The 20,049-nt window shown below is 36.9% G+C and overlaps 1 protein-coding gene across 1 annotated transcript; it reads right to left on the minus strand.

Annotated features, from left to right (window-relative positions):
- Positions 1–1,481: 1,481 nt before the first annotated feature.
- LOC116128915 lies at positions 1,482–4,917 on the minus strand. The gene is given in 4 exon segments (XM_031414672.1): positions 1,482–1,627; positions 1,630–2,250; positions 2,287–2,861; positions 4,280–4,917. Coding segments are annotated over 4 exon segments (1,980 nt in total).
- Between the last annotated feature and the right edge of the window lie 15,132 nt (positions 4,918–20,049).

Here is a 20,049-nt window from a genome sequence, read left to right on the forward strand (position 1 = left end):
TCAAGAACATCCTTAAGTACCTAAAAAAGACTAAAGATATGTACTTGGTTTATGGAGGGGAAGACGAGCTCACTGTAAGAGGATACAGTGATGCTAGTTTCCAAACAGATAAAGATGATTATCGCTCGCATCTAGGTTTGTATTTTGTCTTAATGGAGCTGTAGTGAGCTAGAAAAGCTCCAAGCAAAGCACTGTAGCAGACTCTACAATGGAGCTGAGTATATCGCATTATTAGATGCGGCTAAGGAGGCAATTTGGATTAAGAAGTTTGTCATCAAACTTGGTGTGGTCTCCATGATTGTTGATCCAATAGATGTTTATTGCAACAACAATGGAGCAATAGCTCAAGCAAAGGAACCACGGTCTCACTAGAAGTCTAGATATATACTCAAATGATTTCATCTCATCATAAAAAATGGTTGAGAGGAAAGTTGTGCAGATGAGGAAAATACATACTGATGACAATCTCGCCAATCTAGTAACGAAGCCTCTATCGCAGTAGAAGCATGAAAAGCACTTAAGGTCATTTGGTATTAAATGCATGAATGATTTGCTATAGTGCAAGTGGGAGATTGTTAGAGTAGGTGCCCTAGAGCCAATCAATTATTGTAATATTGACTCTTTGTAAGAATATTTATTTATCAATTAAAGGCATTTTCTTATATATCATGTAATTCATAACTATATATATTGATATATGTCTTTAGGATGGTAGAACATGATGAGGGTATCTAGTGCTTCAAATCTTGATACTGAGAACTCTATGATCACATATGGTGGCCATTCTAGAAATGTTCGTAGCCCTAGTATTATTCTAACCAAGGACACAAATATTACAGTAAGACTATCATAGTATTGAACGACCACGTCGTAAGACAGTGGCTGATCTCACTTGTCAAGGTTGTTTGTCGACAACCTAGTGCAACACATGGGTGCTTGCCATAGGCGAGTTCACCGGACATACCCACCAGAGGATTCCATATAGATGGTAACCCTAGTATCTGTGAAATAAATCCTTTAATGATGGTGGTGCATGCGATCCTTAGGCTTGAGATCACTAGAGCGCTTTGTGCACCAATTGGTGTAGTTTGACACTAGCCCAATGTAGTTCTATTCAGAGCTATTAGAACGGTAGTGATTGGCTACATCGAGAAGTGTCAAGACTATGGTGGATTGACAAAGGATTCATCACTCTTGAATACAAGAGAATTATCTCAATGATCAATTTAGTAAATGGCAACGACACTGAACCGATGGCCACTATGGGATTGAGTTGTTGCTCAATCCAATCTATTTTGGTCATTGGTGGGCATCGAATCCAACAAATAATAAAATTCTCACTCTCAAATAAATACAAATTGTAATAGTGATGAGCAAGGTCGTATCCACAGAGACTGGGTAGATTTATTTTAATGAAAATTAAAGCAAAGAAAAATGGGGGTTTTGAAATTTCGAAGTGAAATAAAAGAAAGCAATTATAATCAACTAAAAATTAAGGAGGAATCAATATCAGGCAAATATCCAACNTACCTCATGGCGTCATAAATATTGAATTTAATAATTTCACCATCAAATTCCATGGTGAGTGTACCATCATACACATCAATTTTTGTCCTAGATGTTTTTAGAATGGCCTTCCTAATAACATTAGTGTTGAATTAGAAGAGTCATCTTCTTCCATGTCAAGAACATAAAAATCAGCAGGAAAGACCAACCCATTAACTTGTACTAAGACATCCTCCACGACTCCTTTAGGATATACATTAGATCTATCAGCAAGTTGAATAATCACACCTCTTTCTTTTAATGGACCAATATTCAAAGATGAATAAATAGAGAGAGGCATGACATTTATTGAAGCTCCTAGATCTAGCATTGCTTTCTCAATCTTAACATCACCTATTTTGCAAGCGATAGTAAACATACCTGGGTCCTTACATTTTGGAGGTAATTTTTTCTGGAGGATGGCTGAAACATTTTCCCCCATACTTATCTTTTCATTACCTTTCAACTTTTTCTTGTTGGTGCACAACTCCTTGAGAAATTTAGCATATCGAGGCACTTGTTTAATTGCATCAATTAAGGGAATATTTACCTCAACCTTGCGAAAAGTTTCAAGAATTTCCTTCTCTTCCTCTTCTTTCTTGGATTTAGTCAATCTAGTAGGAAAGGGAGGATTTGTCACCAATGCCTTTGGTTGTTCACTATCAAGTCCTCTAGGCTGGTCAGTTTGAGGTTGAAAAGCAACTACTTCTTTTTCAATTTCTTCTCCACATGCTGCCTTACTGGGTTCCTTCAACTCCTTCCTGCTTCTCAAGGTAACTGCACTAGCATTTTGTTTTGGGTTAACAACAATTTGTGAGGGCAATTTACCTTGAGATTCCAATCTGCTCATAGAAGATGTCAGTTGACTCATTTGATTCTCCAATTGTTGAATGCTTGTTCTTGTCTCCTGTTGAAATTGATGTGTGTTAGTTGCGAATGATTTAACAATTTCTTCTAGAGACATACATGAACTTGTGGAGGTTTGTTGTGGTGGTGGAGTAGGTGGTCTAGGTTGAAAGTGTTGGAATGGTGGTCTTGCTCCATAGCTGAAATTGGGATGATCCCTCCATCCTGGGTTGTAGGTATTTGAATAGGGATCATATTTCCTTTGTGGTGGGCCTGGAAATCCTCCAGCTGCATTGGCTTGCTCATGAGAATCATCTCGAAGTGTAGGGCACATGTCAGTTGGATGACCGATGGTAGCACAAATCCCGCAAGCTTTCACTTGTTGCATATTTCCTATAGCTAACTGCTGAACAATAGAAGTTAGATTGGATATTTGATTTCCAAGGGAAGATATATTTACCTCATTCACCCTTATTGAAGATGTATTGGCGTGCTGTCATAGGCACCTAGAATTAAAACCTTCTGAACCTAACTACTGAACTGTAAATAGGGTAAGCAAGGGTCGATCCCACGAATAGTGTCTCGCCGAATTTTCTTTGATGTGAAAAAGGCTGGGGGGTATGTGTAAAAACAGAAAACAATCTCAGCAAAAACAGAAGCAATTTAATTCAAATTCAATCAAATGTGGACGACCTTGGTACTCTTTAACATCCACACGAATCTTACAACTGATCATTGATGCAAAGATAATCAATTCACACATTGATATTCACTGTTGGAACTAATTTCCTATCTCTCCTTTGGTAATAATCAGGAAACAAGCGATCCTAATTAATCTTACCCCTAAACAACCCTAGACAAGCGCTCAAGATTTAATCTAGTGGCAGCCTTAGAATTAGAGAGATCGATAAGCTAAACAACACAAACACAAGCGGTTGTATTTAATTTAGTTGAATGTTCTTCGTGAGGTTACAATTCCTGACGCAGCAATTACTAACCCTAATTGCTTCACAAGTTGGAGGGATCAAACAATTACGATTTGATATCAACTTAGCAGTAGATTTCAACAAATAATACACTAGAGGCCTCCTAGTAATTAAATGCATCAATCATAAAATATGCACAGAATACATTCGATACTCAACATGAATTTCACACTAAAAACAGAAGATCTCACAGTTTATTGATTCCGGGTTCCCGTTTCCTTCGACCAAGTTACAAATAGCCGCTCATGGCCATCACAAAAACTCAAGAGAAAGAAAATTCCACAGAGAGAAGAGAGAGGGCGTGGTCCTTGAACCTAATCTGATCTCCCTTTTAAAATCCAATTTTGAATTCGAATCCACTCAATCTCCTAAAAGAATATTCTCTATCCTAAAATAACATTAATCCTAATTTATTCTAATTGGAAATAAAATAAATAAAAGTCCTAATAAAATAGGAAAGTGGTTGTCCAGCTGTAACTTGTGTGCCACTGGTCTTCAAATCTTCCAATAATAAACTGCCCAATTGATTTGCATGACAAGGCAAAATGTTCCAGAACGTCGGCAGTGCAGATGCGTCAACTTCAAGCCAGATTACCACCTTGATGCAGCGAGTATCTCTCAAAACTCAAAACATGAACGTTGTATATCTCTTTCTTATAGTTTCACAGCATTTTGAATCATCTCAATCGGAGCTCGGATGAGAGAGTTATGCCCAGATTACGAAGCAGTGTTGAAACTGTCCGAATTCACTTAATTAGTTCCATTTTGCAATTAATGCTCCCATTTGCTTCCTAAATCAAAATAGAATAATAATCAGTACATTTTAGGCAACAAATAAGTATAAAATACTAGACATTAAGGGGGGTAAATGCGACATTTTGCATTCTCATCATGTATCCTGCCTGAATCCAAATTGTTGTGAGTTAGCGGCCATGATGGAGATTAAATCTCTAGCGTCACGAGGAGTTTTGTTCACTATGGCACCTCCACTCACTGCATCCATCATCTTCCTTTCCATGGGTAGGAGCCCTTCGTACAAATATTGAATGAGGAGCTGTTTAGAAATTCCATGTTGTGGACAGCTTGCACAAAGTTGCTTAAATCTTTCCCAATACTCATGAAGGGTCTCTATATCTTTCTGTTTTATTCCACATATCTCCCTTCTAATGCAAGCAGCTCGTGAGGTAGGGAAAAATTTATCAAGAAACAATCTCACCATCTCCGTCCACGTGGTTATAGAGCCAGGGGGCAAATAAAATAACCAATCCTTTGCTTTTTCAATCAGCGAGAATGGAAAAGCACGTAATTTGATTTGTTCTTCGGTCACTCCTTGTGGTTTCATGCTTGAACACACCACGTGGAATTCCTTCAGATGCTTATGAGGATCTTCATTCTCAAGACCATGAAAAGTTGGGAGCAAATTGATCAATCCAGATTTTAACTCAAAACCTACTTCCAAAGCTGGATATGTAATGCAGAGTGGCTGTTGATTTACATTTGGTGCAGCCAATTCCCTTAAAGTTCTCTCTTGTTCATCCATTGTTTCTTCTATTTTAGAGTTACTAGAAGAATCACTAGATGAATCAACCAAGTCAGGTACTAAATTAAATATGGGGGATGAGGATGAAAATGCTTGTTTGTCACGCAATTTAGCTTCCTTCCTTAACTCCCGAGCCGTCTTTCAATCTCAGGATCGTATTGGAGTTCACCTGCATGAGAAGAACGAAGCATCAAAATAAATCTAATTAAAACCAATCCCTGGCAACGGCGCAAAAAATTTGGTTGGTGTCGAATCCAACAAATAATAAAATTCTCACTCTCAAATAAATACAAATTGTAATAGTGATGAGCAAGGTCGTATCCACAGAGACTGGGTAGATTTATTTTAATGAAAATTAAAGCAAAGAAAAATGGGGGTTTTGAAATTTCGAAGTGAAATAAAAGAAAGCAATTATAATCAACTAAAAATTAAGGAGGAATCAATATCAGGCAAATATCCAACCAAAGGTATAATTTCAAAATTGGTTCAGAGAATTGATCACAGATACAAGGATAAAATCTTCTATTCTTCACTAAATTGGTTATGGTTATTAACAAGCTCTAACAACCTATCTCTCCTTACTTTCTCGATAACCAAAACAAGCTCTTTGATTACTTCCCTTGTCAATAAACAACCCTAAACAAGCTCTTAGGATTTAATCTATCGACAGCATTAATAATTAGAGAGACTACCAATTCTAGCCAACAAATACACAAGCTCGATTCATTTAGACTAGATTATACATCTTCATAACATAAATCGAAAATCCCTTTATAATCAACTATGTTATTTTACCACTAATATTAGAACACTTAAACAATTACGGATTTAAAGTTCTAAATGGCAATTTATCAACCTGATAATTGAACAACGGGCCCTTTGCATCAATCAATCAAGACAATAATTGTTAATAAACATAGAAGATATATAAATAGTAAAGAAATAAAAGAACACTGAAAATTATTTAGATCTCACAATCCTTGAAGAACCAAAACTTCAATTATCCTTCAGTTGGAAGAAAAGTATTTAGCTACACATAATTTAAAAGAACGCCTAAAGAAAAGAGAAGAGAGAGAGGTAGAGATAGATGTCCCCTTTCTTGTGAATAATCTCCCTATTTATAACTCCATCTAATCATAGTTATCCTATCTAGATCAGGAAACTAATTAAAAGCAAATCTCACCAAAATAGGGAGTCTTGGCAAATCCTAGAGATTAAGAAAGGGTAAATAAATCTTTCCAGCTGTCATACATATCTTTTTCTCCAATAAATTCGTAACCCTAAGTCAAAAATCTCGGATCCAATAAGGCGCGCCCATGCTTTATCTGTTGACTGCTTTTATGAACATTCTAGGAAAACAGGGCGTGCCCACGCTTTAAGCAAAATCCGCTTCTGGAATGTATCTCTTTTTGAGCTCCGATTTTTTCTCTCCAAAACATTTGATTTTAAATTCAATTTGATTTAACTCCTCAATCTACTCCACAAAATACGAAACAGAATCAAAACCCAAGATTTAAGCATTTATAACCATTAAAACATGAGGAAATATAACAAATATATAGATATTATGAATGCTTATCAGTCATTGGCCCAATAACCGAATACAAAGGGATCAAGGGTATCTGAGGTTGACACTACTTCTATACCTCAACCTTGATGAGATAATGGATGACGAAGAGATTTGATAGCATGATAACCATATTGTTGATAGGTAGCTATTTCATTGAATCCGAATCTATCGGGTGGCCATGATGCCTTACTAGAGGCTAATCTTGGTCTGTGTGTAGTGAGAGATTGATTAGTGTCAGTTGTGTGACTACTCACTACCGATATGATAAGGAGCCTACGGGTCACACGCTTAGAAGATAATTTAAGAATCAATATGTGAAAGGGGTATTTTTGTCTTTTAAGATGAAAGAGTATTTTGGTAATCTCATAGTGTAATTAAATTTGTTGAGGTTGTTGCCTATTCAATTTTAATATTGAAATTCAAATTGGTGAGATTATATTTAAATATGTGTGCGCATATATTTAAATGGATTATTATTATTATTAATGTTAATATATTAATATTTATGGTTTTTAATAATAATAATAATTAATAATTAAAATACCAATTTAGCTTGTTTGGCTACAAGGGTGGATTAGAGTTGGAACTCATTGCTATTCCTAAGTGGAATAGGGTTTTAATTAGTTGCACTATATAAGTGCAACTTAAATTAAAATATTATAACATAATTCAAGTAATTGAAAACCGTAGCCACCCTTATACACCCCTACATGATTTCATCATTCTAGGTGGAGAGAAAAATTCTTTTCTTTGATTCTTGAAGCCATCAAGTGGATCTAGCAAATCATCGTTTTGGTTCTTCGAATTATCTTCCTGTGGATCAATGTTTGTGTGATTCCATTCTCAAATCGATAGCAAAATCAAAACCCTGATGGAGCCTCCAAACGTAGGTATTGTTCTTTTGAATCCTTGTATGGATTTTTACATTGATTTCAACATGAACATGGTCATGGGAATTAAAGTAATCGATGATCAATTATTTTTGTTTTTCGTTGCCATGTATCTGTTAGAGTAGATGCCCTAGAGCCAATCAATTATTGTAGAATTGACTCTTTGTAATAATGTTCATTGATCAATAAAATGCATTTTATACTATATCGCGTAAATCATCATTGTATGTATTGATATATGTCTTTAGAATGGTAGAACCATGACGAGAGTATCAAGTGTTTCAAATCTTGATAGAGAGAACCCTATGAGCACATATGGTGGACATTCTAGAAACGTCCGTAGCCATATCGTTGACAGGTAGCTACTTTGCTGAATCCGAGAGTAACCAAAGGTTGACACTATTTCTATGCCTTCGTCTCATCAAGATAATGTATGATGAAATGATCAAATTTTATTTTAACTATATCGTTGACAGGTAGCTACTTTGCTGAATCTGAATCTATCGGGTGGCCATGATGCCTTGCTTAGGGGCCAATCTTGGTCTGTGTATTAGTGAAACGATTAATTGGTGTTAATCGCGATACTATACACAACCGGTATGATGAGGAGCCTATGGGTCACACACATAAAAGATAATTTAAGACCCAAGAAGAAAGAAGGGCATTTTCGTCTTTTTGGACGAAAGGGTATTTTGGTAATTTCACAGTGCAATTAAATTTGCTAAGGTCGTAGCCTTTATTTAATTTATTAGAAAAATTAAATAAGTGAAATTACGTTTAAATATGTGTTCGCATATATTTAAATAAATTATCATTATTGTTAAATGTTAATATATATATTAAATATATATTAATTGATTTTATTTGAAGATAAAGATGAATTAAAATAAATATCTAATTGGGAGTGTTTGGAAACATGGGGTGTTTGGGTTGGAGCCCAAACCTATTCCATAAGGGAATAGGGCAACTAAAATATGCCTTTTCAAAGAAAAATGAACTAATGAATAATCTCTCGCATTTTACAAAGAAACATTTTCTTTTATAGTGTTATCTTAATGCCCTATTCCCATATGGAATAGGCTTGGGCTCCAACCCAAACACCCCATGTTGCCAAACACTCCCAATTAGATATTTATTTTTATTTCATCATTATTTCAATTAAAATCAATTAATATATATTTAATCTATATATTAACATTTAATAATAATGATGATTTAATTAAATATATGCGAACACATATTTAAACGTAATTTCACTTAATTAATTTTTCGAATAAATTAAATAAAGGCTACGACCTTAGCAAATTTAATTGCACTGTAATATTACCAAAATACCCTTTTGCCTAAAAATACGAAAACACCCTTCTTTCTTCCTGAGTCTTAAATTATCTTCTATGTGTGTGACCCATAGACTTCTCATCACACCGACAGTGTATAGTATCGCGATTAACACCAATTAATCGTCTCACTAATACACAGACCAAGATTGGCCCCTAGCAAGGCATCATGGCCACCCGATAGATTCGGATTCAGCAAAGTAGCTACCTGTCAACGATATGGTTACCGTACAATTCGATCCTTTCATCATACGTTATCTCGACGAGACGAAGGCATAGAAATAGTGTCAACCTTCGGTTACTCTCGATATTATTTATTCAGTTTCTGGACCAATGACCCGTATTATAAACTGGATAGAGCAACAACTCAATCCCACTGTGGCCACAGTTTTAGTGTCATTGCCACTATACCATGAATTGCGGCTGTGAATAACTTCTCTTATACCCAAGAGTGATGAATCCTTTCTCAATCCACCATAGTCTTGATACACTCCTTGATGCAGCCAATCACCACCATATTGACAGCTCTAATAGAACTGTTTAGGCCAGTGTCAAACTGCACCAATCGGTGCACAAGGCGCTTTGGTGATCTCAAGTCTAAATCACCACCACCATTCGTTAGAGGATTGTTCCATAGACACGGGGGTACCATCCATATGGAATCCTTTGGTGGGTCTGTCCAGTGAACTTGCTGCTGTGTATTCGCTTACAGTAAGTATCCATGTGTTGCACCAGGTTGTCACTAAACAACCTTGACAAGTGAGATCAGTCACTGCCTTTCGATAGGGTCGTTCAACACATGATAGCCTTACGTATTATATGTGCCCTTACTTCAGAATAACACTGGGGCTACGAACGTTTCTAGAATGGCCACCATATGTGCTCATAGGGTTCTCACTATCAAGATTTGAAATACTTACCCTCATCACGGTTCTACCATTCTAAGGACATATTTAATACATATTGCAATAATAATTGATTTACGCGATATAGAATAATGTCTTTTATTGATTAATGAACATTATTACAAAGAGTCAATTCCACAATAATTTATGGCTCTAGGGCATCTACTCTAATATCTCCCCTTGCTTATACCAATCATTCATGTATTTAATACCAAAGGATCTCAAGTGCCTTTCATGCTTCTGCTGGTGATCTTTGTCATGTATCTACGAATTGTCGTCTATGCACTTTACTAATCTGCACGTCTTTCCTCTCAACTATCTCTCTGATGAGATGGAATTGTCTAAGTATGTGTTTGGACTTCTGATGAGACTATGGTTCCCTGGCTTGAGCAATGCTCCATTGTTGTCATATAAGATGTCTATAGGATCAACAATCGTGGGAACCACACCAAGTTCAGTATGAACCTTACACCCAGACTGCCTCCTTGGCCGCATCTGATAATGCAATATACTCAGCCTCCATTGTAGAATCTGTTACAATCTTTGCTTGGAGCTCTTCTAGCTCACTGCACCGCCATTGTGACAAAATACAAACCCTGATTGCATCGAAATCATCTTGTTCCGTTTGGAAACTATCACATGTATCCTCTTACAGTGAGCTCATCTTCCCCTCCATAAACCAAGACATATCTTTAGTCCTCTTCAAGTACTTAGATGTTCTTGACACCCCAATGATGCTCACCTGATCCGATTATTCTATCAAGTGCTAAAGCACATGAGACGTCATCCGGTACATAACATGGCATAATATGATGCTCATTACTGATGCATATGGGATCCTCTTCATCCTATCTGTCTCATCTTACATTTTAGGACAACATTCTAGAGAGATAAATCCATGTGACATCAGAAGAAATCCCTCTTGGATTCTTCCTATATGAATCTTTTAAGTACTTTTTCATATATGCACTCTGACTTAGGCCAAGCAACCTACGCGATCTATCACATAGATCTTGATACAAGGATGTAGGTTGTTTCCTCTAAGTCCTTCATGGAAGAATCACTTGGATAACCAGTCTTTACCAACACAAGTTCGGTATACATTCTCGATCAGAAGTTTGTCATCGACATACAACACTAGGAATACTACTTACGCGCTCCCACTCACTTTCTTGTAAACACAGGGCTCATCTTCGTTCTTGATAAAACTGAATTCTTTACGGCTTCATCAAAACGAATGTTCCAGCTCCTTGAAGTTTGCTTGAGTCCATAAATGGATCTCTACAACTTGCATACCCTATTAGCTTGACTATCAAGAACAAAACCATTAGGTTGTGTCATATACAGATCCTCCTCAAGGTTTCTATTCAGGAAAGCAGTTTTGACTCCATTTTCCAAATCTCATAGTAATGATATCCAGCAATCGCAAGCATATCCAGATGGATTTAATCATGGCAACTAGCGAAAGGTTTCTTCAAAATTAATCCATGAATTTGTTTCACCCTTTGGCAACTAGCCATGTTTATCACCCTTCTGGAGGATCCACCAGAGACCACACTTGGTTCTGGTACATGGAGTCCATCTCAGATTTCATGGCTTCAAGCCATTAATAGATCTATATCCAATTAGCACCTTGGTTTTGGGTTCATTGTCTTGGTAGACCAGTACGTCACCATGTTGAGTCACGAGATAACCGTATCTCTCGGGCTCATGGTAAGTCTCCCGATCTACTAGCTCTTGTGCTACTGAGGTGGTTCACTTTGATCCACAATTGTGGAGTAACCTCCTCTTGATGTTCAACCACTTTGTGTCACAATCATCCTATCCTTCGTCCTTTGCTAGTATCTTTTGGTCTCCTTTGGATACCCCTAAATATACTTATAGGATTTTGGGCCCAGCTTGTTAAAGTCAATTTCTTAACATAAGCTTCGCACCCCAAATCCTTAGATAAGACAAGTTGGGCTTTCGCCCACTCTATGGCTCTATGGAGTCTTCTCTACAGACTTTGATAGCACACAGTTCAAAACATGAGTCGTAGTCTCTAGGGCATAACCTTAGAACGATGCAGGTAAATCACTAAAACTCATCATGACCTAACCATGTCAAGTAGAGGTCCTGTTCCTCCTTTCAGACACCCATTGTGTTGGGGTGTATAAGGAGGGGTGAGTTGGATACTATCCCACATTCCTTCAGGTACTCTGAAAACCTGAGCTTACGTATTCACCTCCTCGATCAAACCGAAGAGCTTTAATACTTTTGCCAACATATTTTGTACTTCATTCCTAATTCCTTGAATTTATCAAAGGCCTCAGATTTATGTCTCATAAGGTAGACATAACCATATCTACTTAAATCACAGTAAATTTGAGGAAGTATGATATCCACCTCTGGCCTCAACTGTTAGTGGACACATACACACTATGGATGATGCCTACCAGCTCATAGCCCTTTCAATCTGGTCCTGTGAAAGGAGACTTGGTCATCTTGCCTAACAGGCATGACTCGCATACCTCAAATGACTCAAAGTCAAAAGGGTCCAAAACTCCATCCCTTTGAAGTTTTGCAATGCGAGTCTTATTAACATGACACAATCTACAGTGCCAGAGATATGTCTGGTTTTGATCGCTATGTTTAGTTTTCTTGGTTTCAATATTGAGAATATCCTTATTGTTTAAATCAAGAACATATAAACCATTATATAACCTTGCAATTCCGAATAGAATACCATTCAAACTAAAGGACAACAATCCATTAGATATTTCAAAATGATACCCTATATTATCCAAAGCGGATACTGAAATAATATTTCTAGAAATAGAAGGTACGTGATAACAGTTATGTAGTTCTAATAACAAGCCCGTGGGCAAAGATAAACAATAAGTCCCTACAGCCAATGTAGCCACATGTGCTCCATTTCTAACTTGTAGGTTCACCTCTCCCTTGGTGAGTACTCTACTCTGCCTTAGTCCTTGCACATCAGTACAAATGTGAGTACCACATCCTGTGTTAATGACCCAAGATGTTGAGGGAGAGAAGTTAATCTCAATCATATAAATACCTAAAATTGTAGCCTCTGACTTCTTCTTACTTGCGAGGAAAGCCTTACAGTGTTTCCTCCAGTGGCCAGGCTAGCCACAAAAGAAGCAGACAACCTTGCCCTTCCCTATGCCACTCTCAGGCCCAAGAGCTACATGTCTTTTGGGCTTGGGCTTGGGTTTGGCCTTGGTCTTACCCTTGTTGTTACCCTTTGCTTTATTGGTAGCAACTAGTAAAATAGGCATGGACTTTTTCAAGTCTTGCTCTACAGTCCTCAGCATGTTTAGAAGTTCTGACAGGGTTTTCTCCATCATGTTCATATTGAAATTCATTATGAACGGAGCATAAGAGTCAGGCAAGGATTGTAAAATTAAATCCGTTTGTAATTCTGCATCCAAGCCGCATCCTAAAGCCTCAAGCCTCTCTATGTGCTCGATCATCTTGAGCACACGAGGACTAACTTGGGCCCCCTCAGTCAGACAACTCCCAAATAGTGCTTTCGATACCTTGTACCTCTCATGTCGAGCATTTATTTCGTAAAGCTCCTTGAGGTGTAGAATAATGGAAGAAGCATCCATATTCTCATGCTACTTTTGTAGCATAGGTGACATCGATGCAAAGATCAAGCATTGTACGCTATCGGCATCATCAAGGAACTTTTGATAAGTTTCCTTTACTTCCCGAGTGGCATCAGAATCAGGCTCAGCAATGTATGGTTTTTCAAGGATATACAATTTCTTTTCTGAGTTGAGTATAATCCGAAGATTATGATACCAGTCAGAGAAATTTGATCCATCCAACCTGTTTTCTTTCTCGATTATCGGTCGTAGGTTTATAATACTCATTTTTGTGAATCTACAATTGCAGAAAAGATAAAGTTATTATAAAGTTCATTATTATTTAATATGGTCTTTTATTAAACGATGCTTCCACTATTTTACTCAAGCCAATAGCCCTCACTATTAACTCGGGAAAAGCCCGTTGACTTTCCTAGTGGATTGAGATCCCATCCGGCCCATTTCAAACCTTCGCTTTGGCGAACAGCCAAAATGATTCATTAGGTAGGCCAACAAACTTAATCCACACAAGTTGATAGCTCTTACTATCAACCTCAAATGTGAAAAAGCCAACAAGCCAACCACACAATCCAATGGCTCCAACCATTATCCTCAAGTGTGATTCTCAGTATTAGTAGAGTGGACACTACATGTCACCACGTACACATAATACGTGTGCTGCTCTACTATGCTTATGACGTGTTTATCAACCTTCCCTTTGGCGAACAAGCAAAACCGTCATTTTAAGTCAACCCATCACCATTAAGGAAAACTCCAATGCATTTTAACCTCGCACTGGTAGAAGTGTACCCTTCGCTTTGGCAAACAAGGTTTCGACAAATAGTGGTTTGATTAAAACCATTGTGATGGAAGGCTTACTTGACTTAATATACTTTAATTAAGGGTTTGTTATTTAATGTCTCATCAGATTATTATCTTTGTTAGAATGACATTGTTTGGCATGTTATTCAACATTCAACCTTAGCATGCATTCTAGAAACAATATTAAAATGTGTCGGTACATGGCCCAACTAAAACTGATTTCCTCAAGCCTAGATGAATCGGTTGGTCACCTAGGGGTCCTGTGATAAATATCTTGAGTCTTCAAGTATGGTAGCCTAGTCCTTTGTTCCGTCTTCAAATACATTACAAAATCATCATTCTAAATTTACAATAAAATTAATCTTAAACTAATTTTACATCAACAAATTTAGAAACCTCGATTTACATTCGAGGGGAATGAGATGAGAAGAGAATGTACATTGAGAAGAGGAGATAGGCAGGACACGCATGCCCTATTTAAAAATTTACAACCATACATACCCAAAAATTTTAAAACATTCACCATAGGTCTAAGGCTCATGTACTAGGCACCATGCAATATACAAACAAGTACAAAGCATACATTTCAAAAACAATCAATTTTTGAATTGGGTGGGTTTATTAATTAATTACCCTCTTATATATGCAGAATGATTATTGACTTATAGGTTATTAAAAACTACAAATTGGTCCCTTCGCAAAAAATACAGAGTTGGAAAAGCTACAGACTTCGTCGCAGCGAAGATTTTATCTTCATCGGGGCGAAAAATTCCAGAGAGCACTTCGCCGCGGCAAAACCCAGAAATCCCCAATATGAACAGTTCATGTTTTTTGCAGTTTTTGTCTAATAACACGAATCCAAATCGAATCGAACGCACACACGTTCAACCAGGACATCAACCAACCAATATAACATCCATCAACACATTATCAAACCAATTTATCATTTGAATCATTCATCCAAAAGTAGATTTATGCAGATTTTTTCAGATTTTACAAAAATAACATGTTGTCAACCAAATACATGTTATAAATCATACAATAAACTGTAAAAATTTGATAACCTGGCTCTGATACCACTGTTAGTGAATGACCCAGTTACGTAGCGGAAAACAAAAACATAAACTACACGGATCGTTCCTTAGAACTAAGATCCGGGTACAAAAATCACAATTTATACAAAAATAATCAAATCTGCAAAAAAAATCAGTTCAAGGTTTACGAACCATACCCATGTTGGAGGCTCCTCCAATTTTATCTCTGAATGTGTTTTGCTACCGACCCAAGGGTAGGATCGAACCGATGAAGTCCACACGAAGACAATCGTAAGGAACTAAAGAGGGATTTGCTAGATCCTCTTTAGCCTTAAGAACAAAGAAGAAAAATAAAAAAGAATTTGATTTCAAAGCAAATAAGCAATGTGGCGTGGGAGAGAGTGTTTTTGGGGTTGTGTGTTTTTCTTTCTCAGTCGAAGAATGAATCATTAATTAAAAATCACACACACACCTTTTTCTTTTAGAGCCATATTTTCGTTGCCCTATTCCCTTATGGAATAGGCTTGGGCTCCAACCTAAACACCTTATGTTTCCAAACACTCCCAGTTAGATATTTATTTTAATTCATCATCATCTTCAATTAAAATCAATTAATATATATTTAATATATATATTAACATTTAACAATAATGATAATTTATTTAAATATATGCGAACATGTATTTAAACTTAATTTCACTTATTTAATTTTTCTAATAAATTAAATAAAGGCTAGGACCTTAGCAAATTTAATTGCATTGTGAAATTACCAAAATACCCTTTCATCCAAAAAGACGAAAATGCCCTTCTTTCTCCCTGGCTCTTAAATTATCTTCTATGTGTGTGACCCTTAGGCTCCTCATCATACCGGCAGTGTATAGTATCGTGATTAACACCAATTAATCGTCTCATTAATACACAGACCAAGATTGGCCCCTAGCAAGGCATCATGGCCACCCGATAGATTCGGATTCAGCAAAGTAGCTACCTGTCAACGATATGGCTACGTACGTTTCTAAAATGGCCACCATATGTGCTCATAGGGTTCTCACTATCAAGATTTGAAACACTTGATACCCTCGTCACGGTTCTACCATTCTAAGGAAATATATCAATACATATTGCAATAATAATGACTTACGCGATATAGAATAAAATGCCTTTTATTGATTAATGAACATTATTACAAAGAGTCAATTCTACAATAATTGATTGGCTCTAGGGCATCTACTTAACATCCCTCCATCAGACGACTCCCAAACAGTGCTTTCGACACCTTGTACCTCTCATGTCGAGCATTTGTTTCGTAAAGCTCCTTGAGGGGTAGAATAATGGAAGAAGCATCCATATTCTCATGCTGCTATTACAGCATTGGTGTCATCAATGCTAAGATCAAGCATTGAATGCTATCAGCATCATCCAGGAACTTTTGATAAGTATCCTTTCCTTCCTACGTGGCATCAAGACCAGGCTCAACCATGTATGGTTTTTCAAGGATATACAATTTCTTTTCTGACTTAAGTATAATTCGAAGATTACGATACCAGTCTGAGAAATTGGATCCATCCAACCTGTTTTCTTTCTTGATTATCGGTCGCAGGTTCATAATGCTCATTTTGGTGAATCTACAATTGTAAAAAAATAATGTCATTATAAAGTTCATTATTATTTAATATGGTCTTTTATTTAACGATGCTCCCACTATTTTACTCAAGTCAATAGCCCTCACTATTAACTCGAGAAAGCCTGTTGACTTTCCTAGTGGACTGAGATCCCATCCGGCCCATTTCAAACCTTCGCTTTGGCGAACAAGCCAAAATGAGTTCATTAGGTAGGCCAACAAACTTAATCCACACCAATTGATGGCTCCTACTATCAACCTCAAATGTCAAAAAGCCAACAAGCCAATCACACAATCCAATGGCTCCAGCCATTGTCCTCATGTGTGATTCTCAGTATCAGTATAGTGGACACTACATGTCACCACGTACACACAATAGTGTACTGCTCTACTATGCCTATGACGTGTTTATCAACCTTCGCTTTGGGGAACAAGCAAAACCGTCATTTTAAGTCGACCTATCACCATTAAAGAAAACTCCAATGCATTTTAACCTCCCACTGGTAGAAGTGTATCCTTTGCTTTGGCAAGCAAGGTTCCAACGAACAGTGGTTTGCTTAAAACCATGGTGATGGAAGGCTTACGTGACTTATTATACTTTAATTGAGGGTTTTTATTTAATGTCTCACCAGATTATTATCTTTGTTCGAGTGACATTGTTTGGCATGTTATTCAACATTCAACCTTAGCATGCATTCTAAAAACAATGTTAAAATGTGCCAGTACATGGCCCAACTAAAACCGATTTCCTCGAGCCTAGAGGAATTGGTGGGTCACCTAGGGGACCTATAATAAACATCTTGAGTCTTCAAGTATGGTTGCCTAGTCCTTTGTTTCGTCTTCAAGTACATTACAAAAACAACATTCTAAATTTAAAATAAAATTAATCTTAAACTAATTTTACATCAACAAATTTAGAAACCTCGATTTACATTCGAGGGGAATGAGATAAGAAGAGAATGTACATTGGGAAGAGGAGAAAGGCAAGACATGCAGGCCCTATTTAATAAATTATACAACCATACATACCCAAAAATAATTTAAAACATTCACCATAGGTCTAAGGCTCATGTATCGGGCACCATGCAATATACAAACAAGTACATAGCATACATTTCAAAAACAATCAATTTTTGAATCAAGTGAGTTATTTATTAATTACCCTCTTAAAATGTGCAGAATGATCATTGGCTTTATAAGTTAAAAACTGCATTTCGGTCCATTCGAGAAAAGCACAATATTGGGGCAACAGCCACGTCGCCGCGGCGAAACCTGGAAATCCCTAATATGAACAGTTCTCCTTTTTTTTGCAGTTGTTGTTTAATAACACGAATCCAAATCAAATCGAACGCACACACGTTCAACCAGGACATCAACCAACCAATATAACATCCATCAACACATTATTAAACCAGTTTATCATTTGATTCATTCATCCAAAAGTAGGTTTTGCAGATTTTTCAAAAATAATATGTTATCAACCAAATACATGTTATAGATCATACAATAAACTGTAAAATTTGATACCCGAGGCTCTGATACCACTGTTGCAGTGGAAAAACAAAAACATAAACTACATGGATCATTCCTTAGAACCAAGATCCGGGTTCAAAAATCACTGTTTATACAAAATAATCAAATCTGCAAAAAATCAGTTCAAGGTTTAAGAAACATACGCATGCTTGGAGGCTCCTCCAACTTTGTCAATGAACTTTTTTGCTACTGACCCAAGTGTAGGATCAAACCCACGTAGTCCTCACGAAGACAATCACAAAGAACTAAGGAGAGATTTGCTAGATCCTCCTTAGCTTTAAGGTTAAAGAAGAAAATCAAATAGATTTGATTTTAGGCTAAACCAAAACTGGCGTGGGAGAGTATTTGGGGCTGCTGTGTTTGTGCCTTTTCAAAGAAAAATGAACTAATGAATAATCTCTTGCATTTTACAAAGAAACATTTTCTTTTATAGTGTTATTTTAATGCCCTATTCCAATATGGAATAGGCTTGGGCTCCAACCCAAACACCCCATGTTACCAAACACTCCCAATTAGATATTTATTTTTATTTCATCATTATTTCAATTAAAATCAATTAATATATATTTAATCTATATATTAACATTTAATAATAATGATGATTTAATTAAATCTATACAAACACATATTTAAACGTAATTTCACTTATTTAATTTTTCTAATAAATTAAATAAAGGCTACGACCTCAGCAAATTTAATTACACTGTGAAATTAACAAAATACCCTTTCGCCTAAAAAGACGAAAACGCCCTTCTTTCTTCCTGAGTCTTAAATTATCTTCTATGTGTGTGACCCATAGGCTCCTCATCATCCCGGCAGTGTATAGTATCGCGATTAACACCAATTAATTGTCTCACTAATACACAGACAAGGATTGGCCCCTAGCAAGGCATCATGGCCACCCGATAGATTCGGATTCAGCAAAGTTGCTACCTGTCAACAATATGGTTACTGTACAATTCGATCCTTTCATCATCTGTTATCTCGACGAGACGAAGGCATAGAAATAGTGTCAACCTTCAGTTACTCTCGATATTATGTATTCAGTTTCTAGACCGATGACCTGTATTATAATCTAGATAGAGCAACAACTCAATCCTACTTTGGCCACAGTTTTAGTGTCATTGCCATATAATGAATTGCGTCGTGAGATAACTTCTCCCGTACCCAAAAGTGATGAATCCTTTGTCAATCCACCATAGTCTTGATACACTCCTTGATGCAGCCAATCACCACCATATTGACAGCTCTGAATAGAACTGCATTAGGCTAGTGTCAAACTGCACCAATCGGTGCACAAGGCGCTCTAGTGATCTCAAGTCTAAGGATCACATGCACCACCATTCATTAGAGGATTTGTTCCATAGACACTTGGGTTACCATCCATATGGAATCCTCTGGTGGGTCTGTCCAGTGAACTTGCTGTGGTGTATTCGCTTACAGTAAGCACCAATATGTTGCACCAGGTTGTCACCAAACAACCTTAACAGGTGAGATCAGTCACTGCCTTTCGACAAGGTCGTTCAACACTATGATGGCCTTACCGCATTATCTGTGCCCTTACTTCAGAATAATAATGGGGCTACAAACGTTTCTAGAATGGCCACCATATGTGCTCATAGGGTTCTCACTATCAGGATTTGAAACACTTGATACCCTTGTCACGATTCTACCATTCTAAGGATATATATCAATACATATTGCAATAATAATGATTTACGTGATATAGAATAAAATGTCTTTTATTGATTAATGAACATTATTACAAAAAGTCAATTCTACAATAATTGATTGGCTCTAGGCATCTACTCTAACATCAAATACACT

Source organism: Pistacia vera, unplaced genomic scaffold (genome assembly GCF_008641045.1).
Source record: "Pistacia vera cultivar Batoury unplaced genomic scaffold, PisVer_v2 Contig205, whole genome shotgun sequence".
NCBI classification, from domain to species: Eukaryota; Viridiplantae; Streptophyta; class Magnoliopsida; order Sapindales; family Anacardiaceae; genus Pistacia; species Pistacia vera.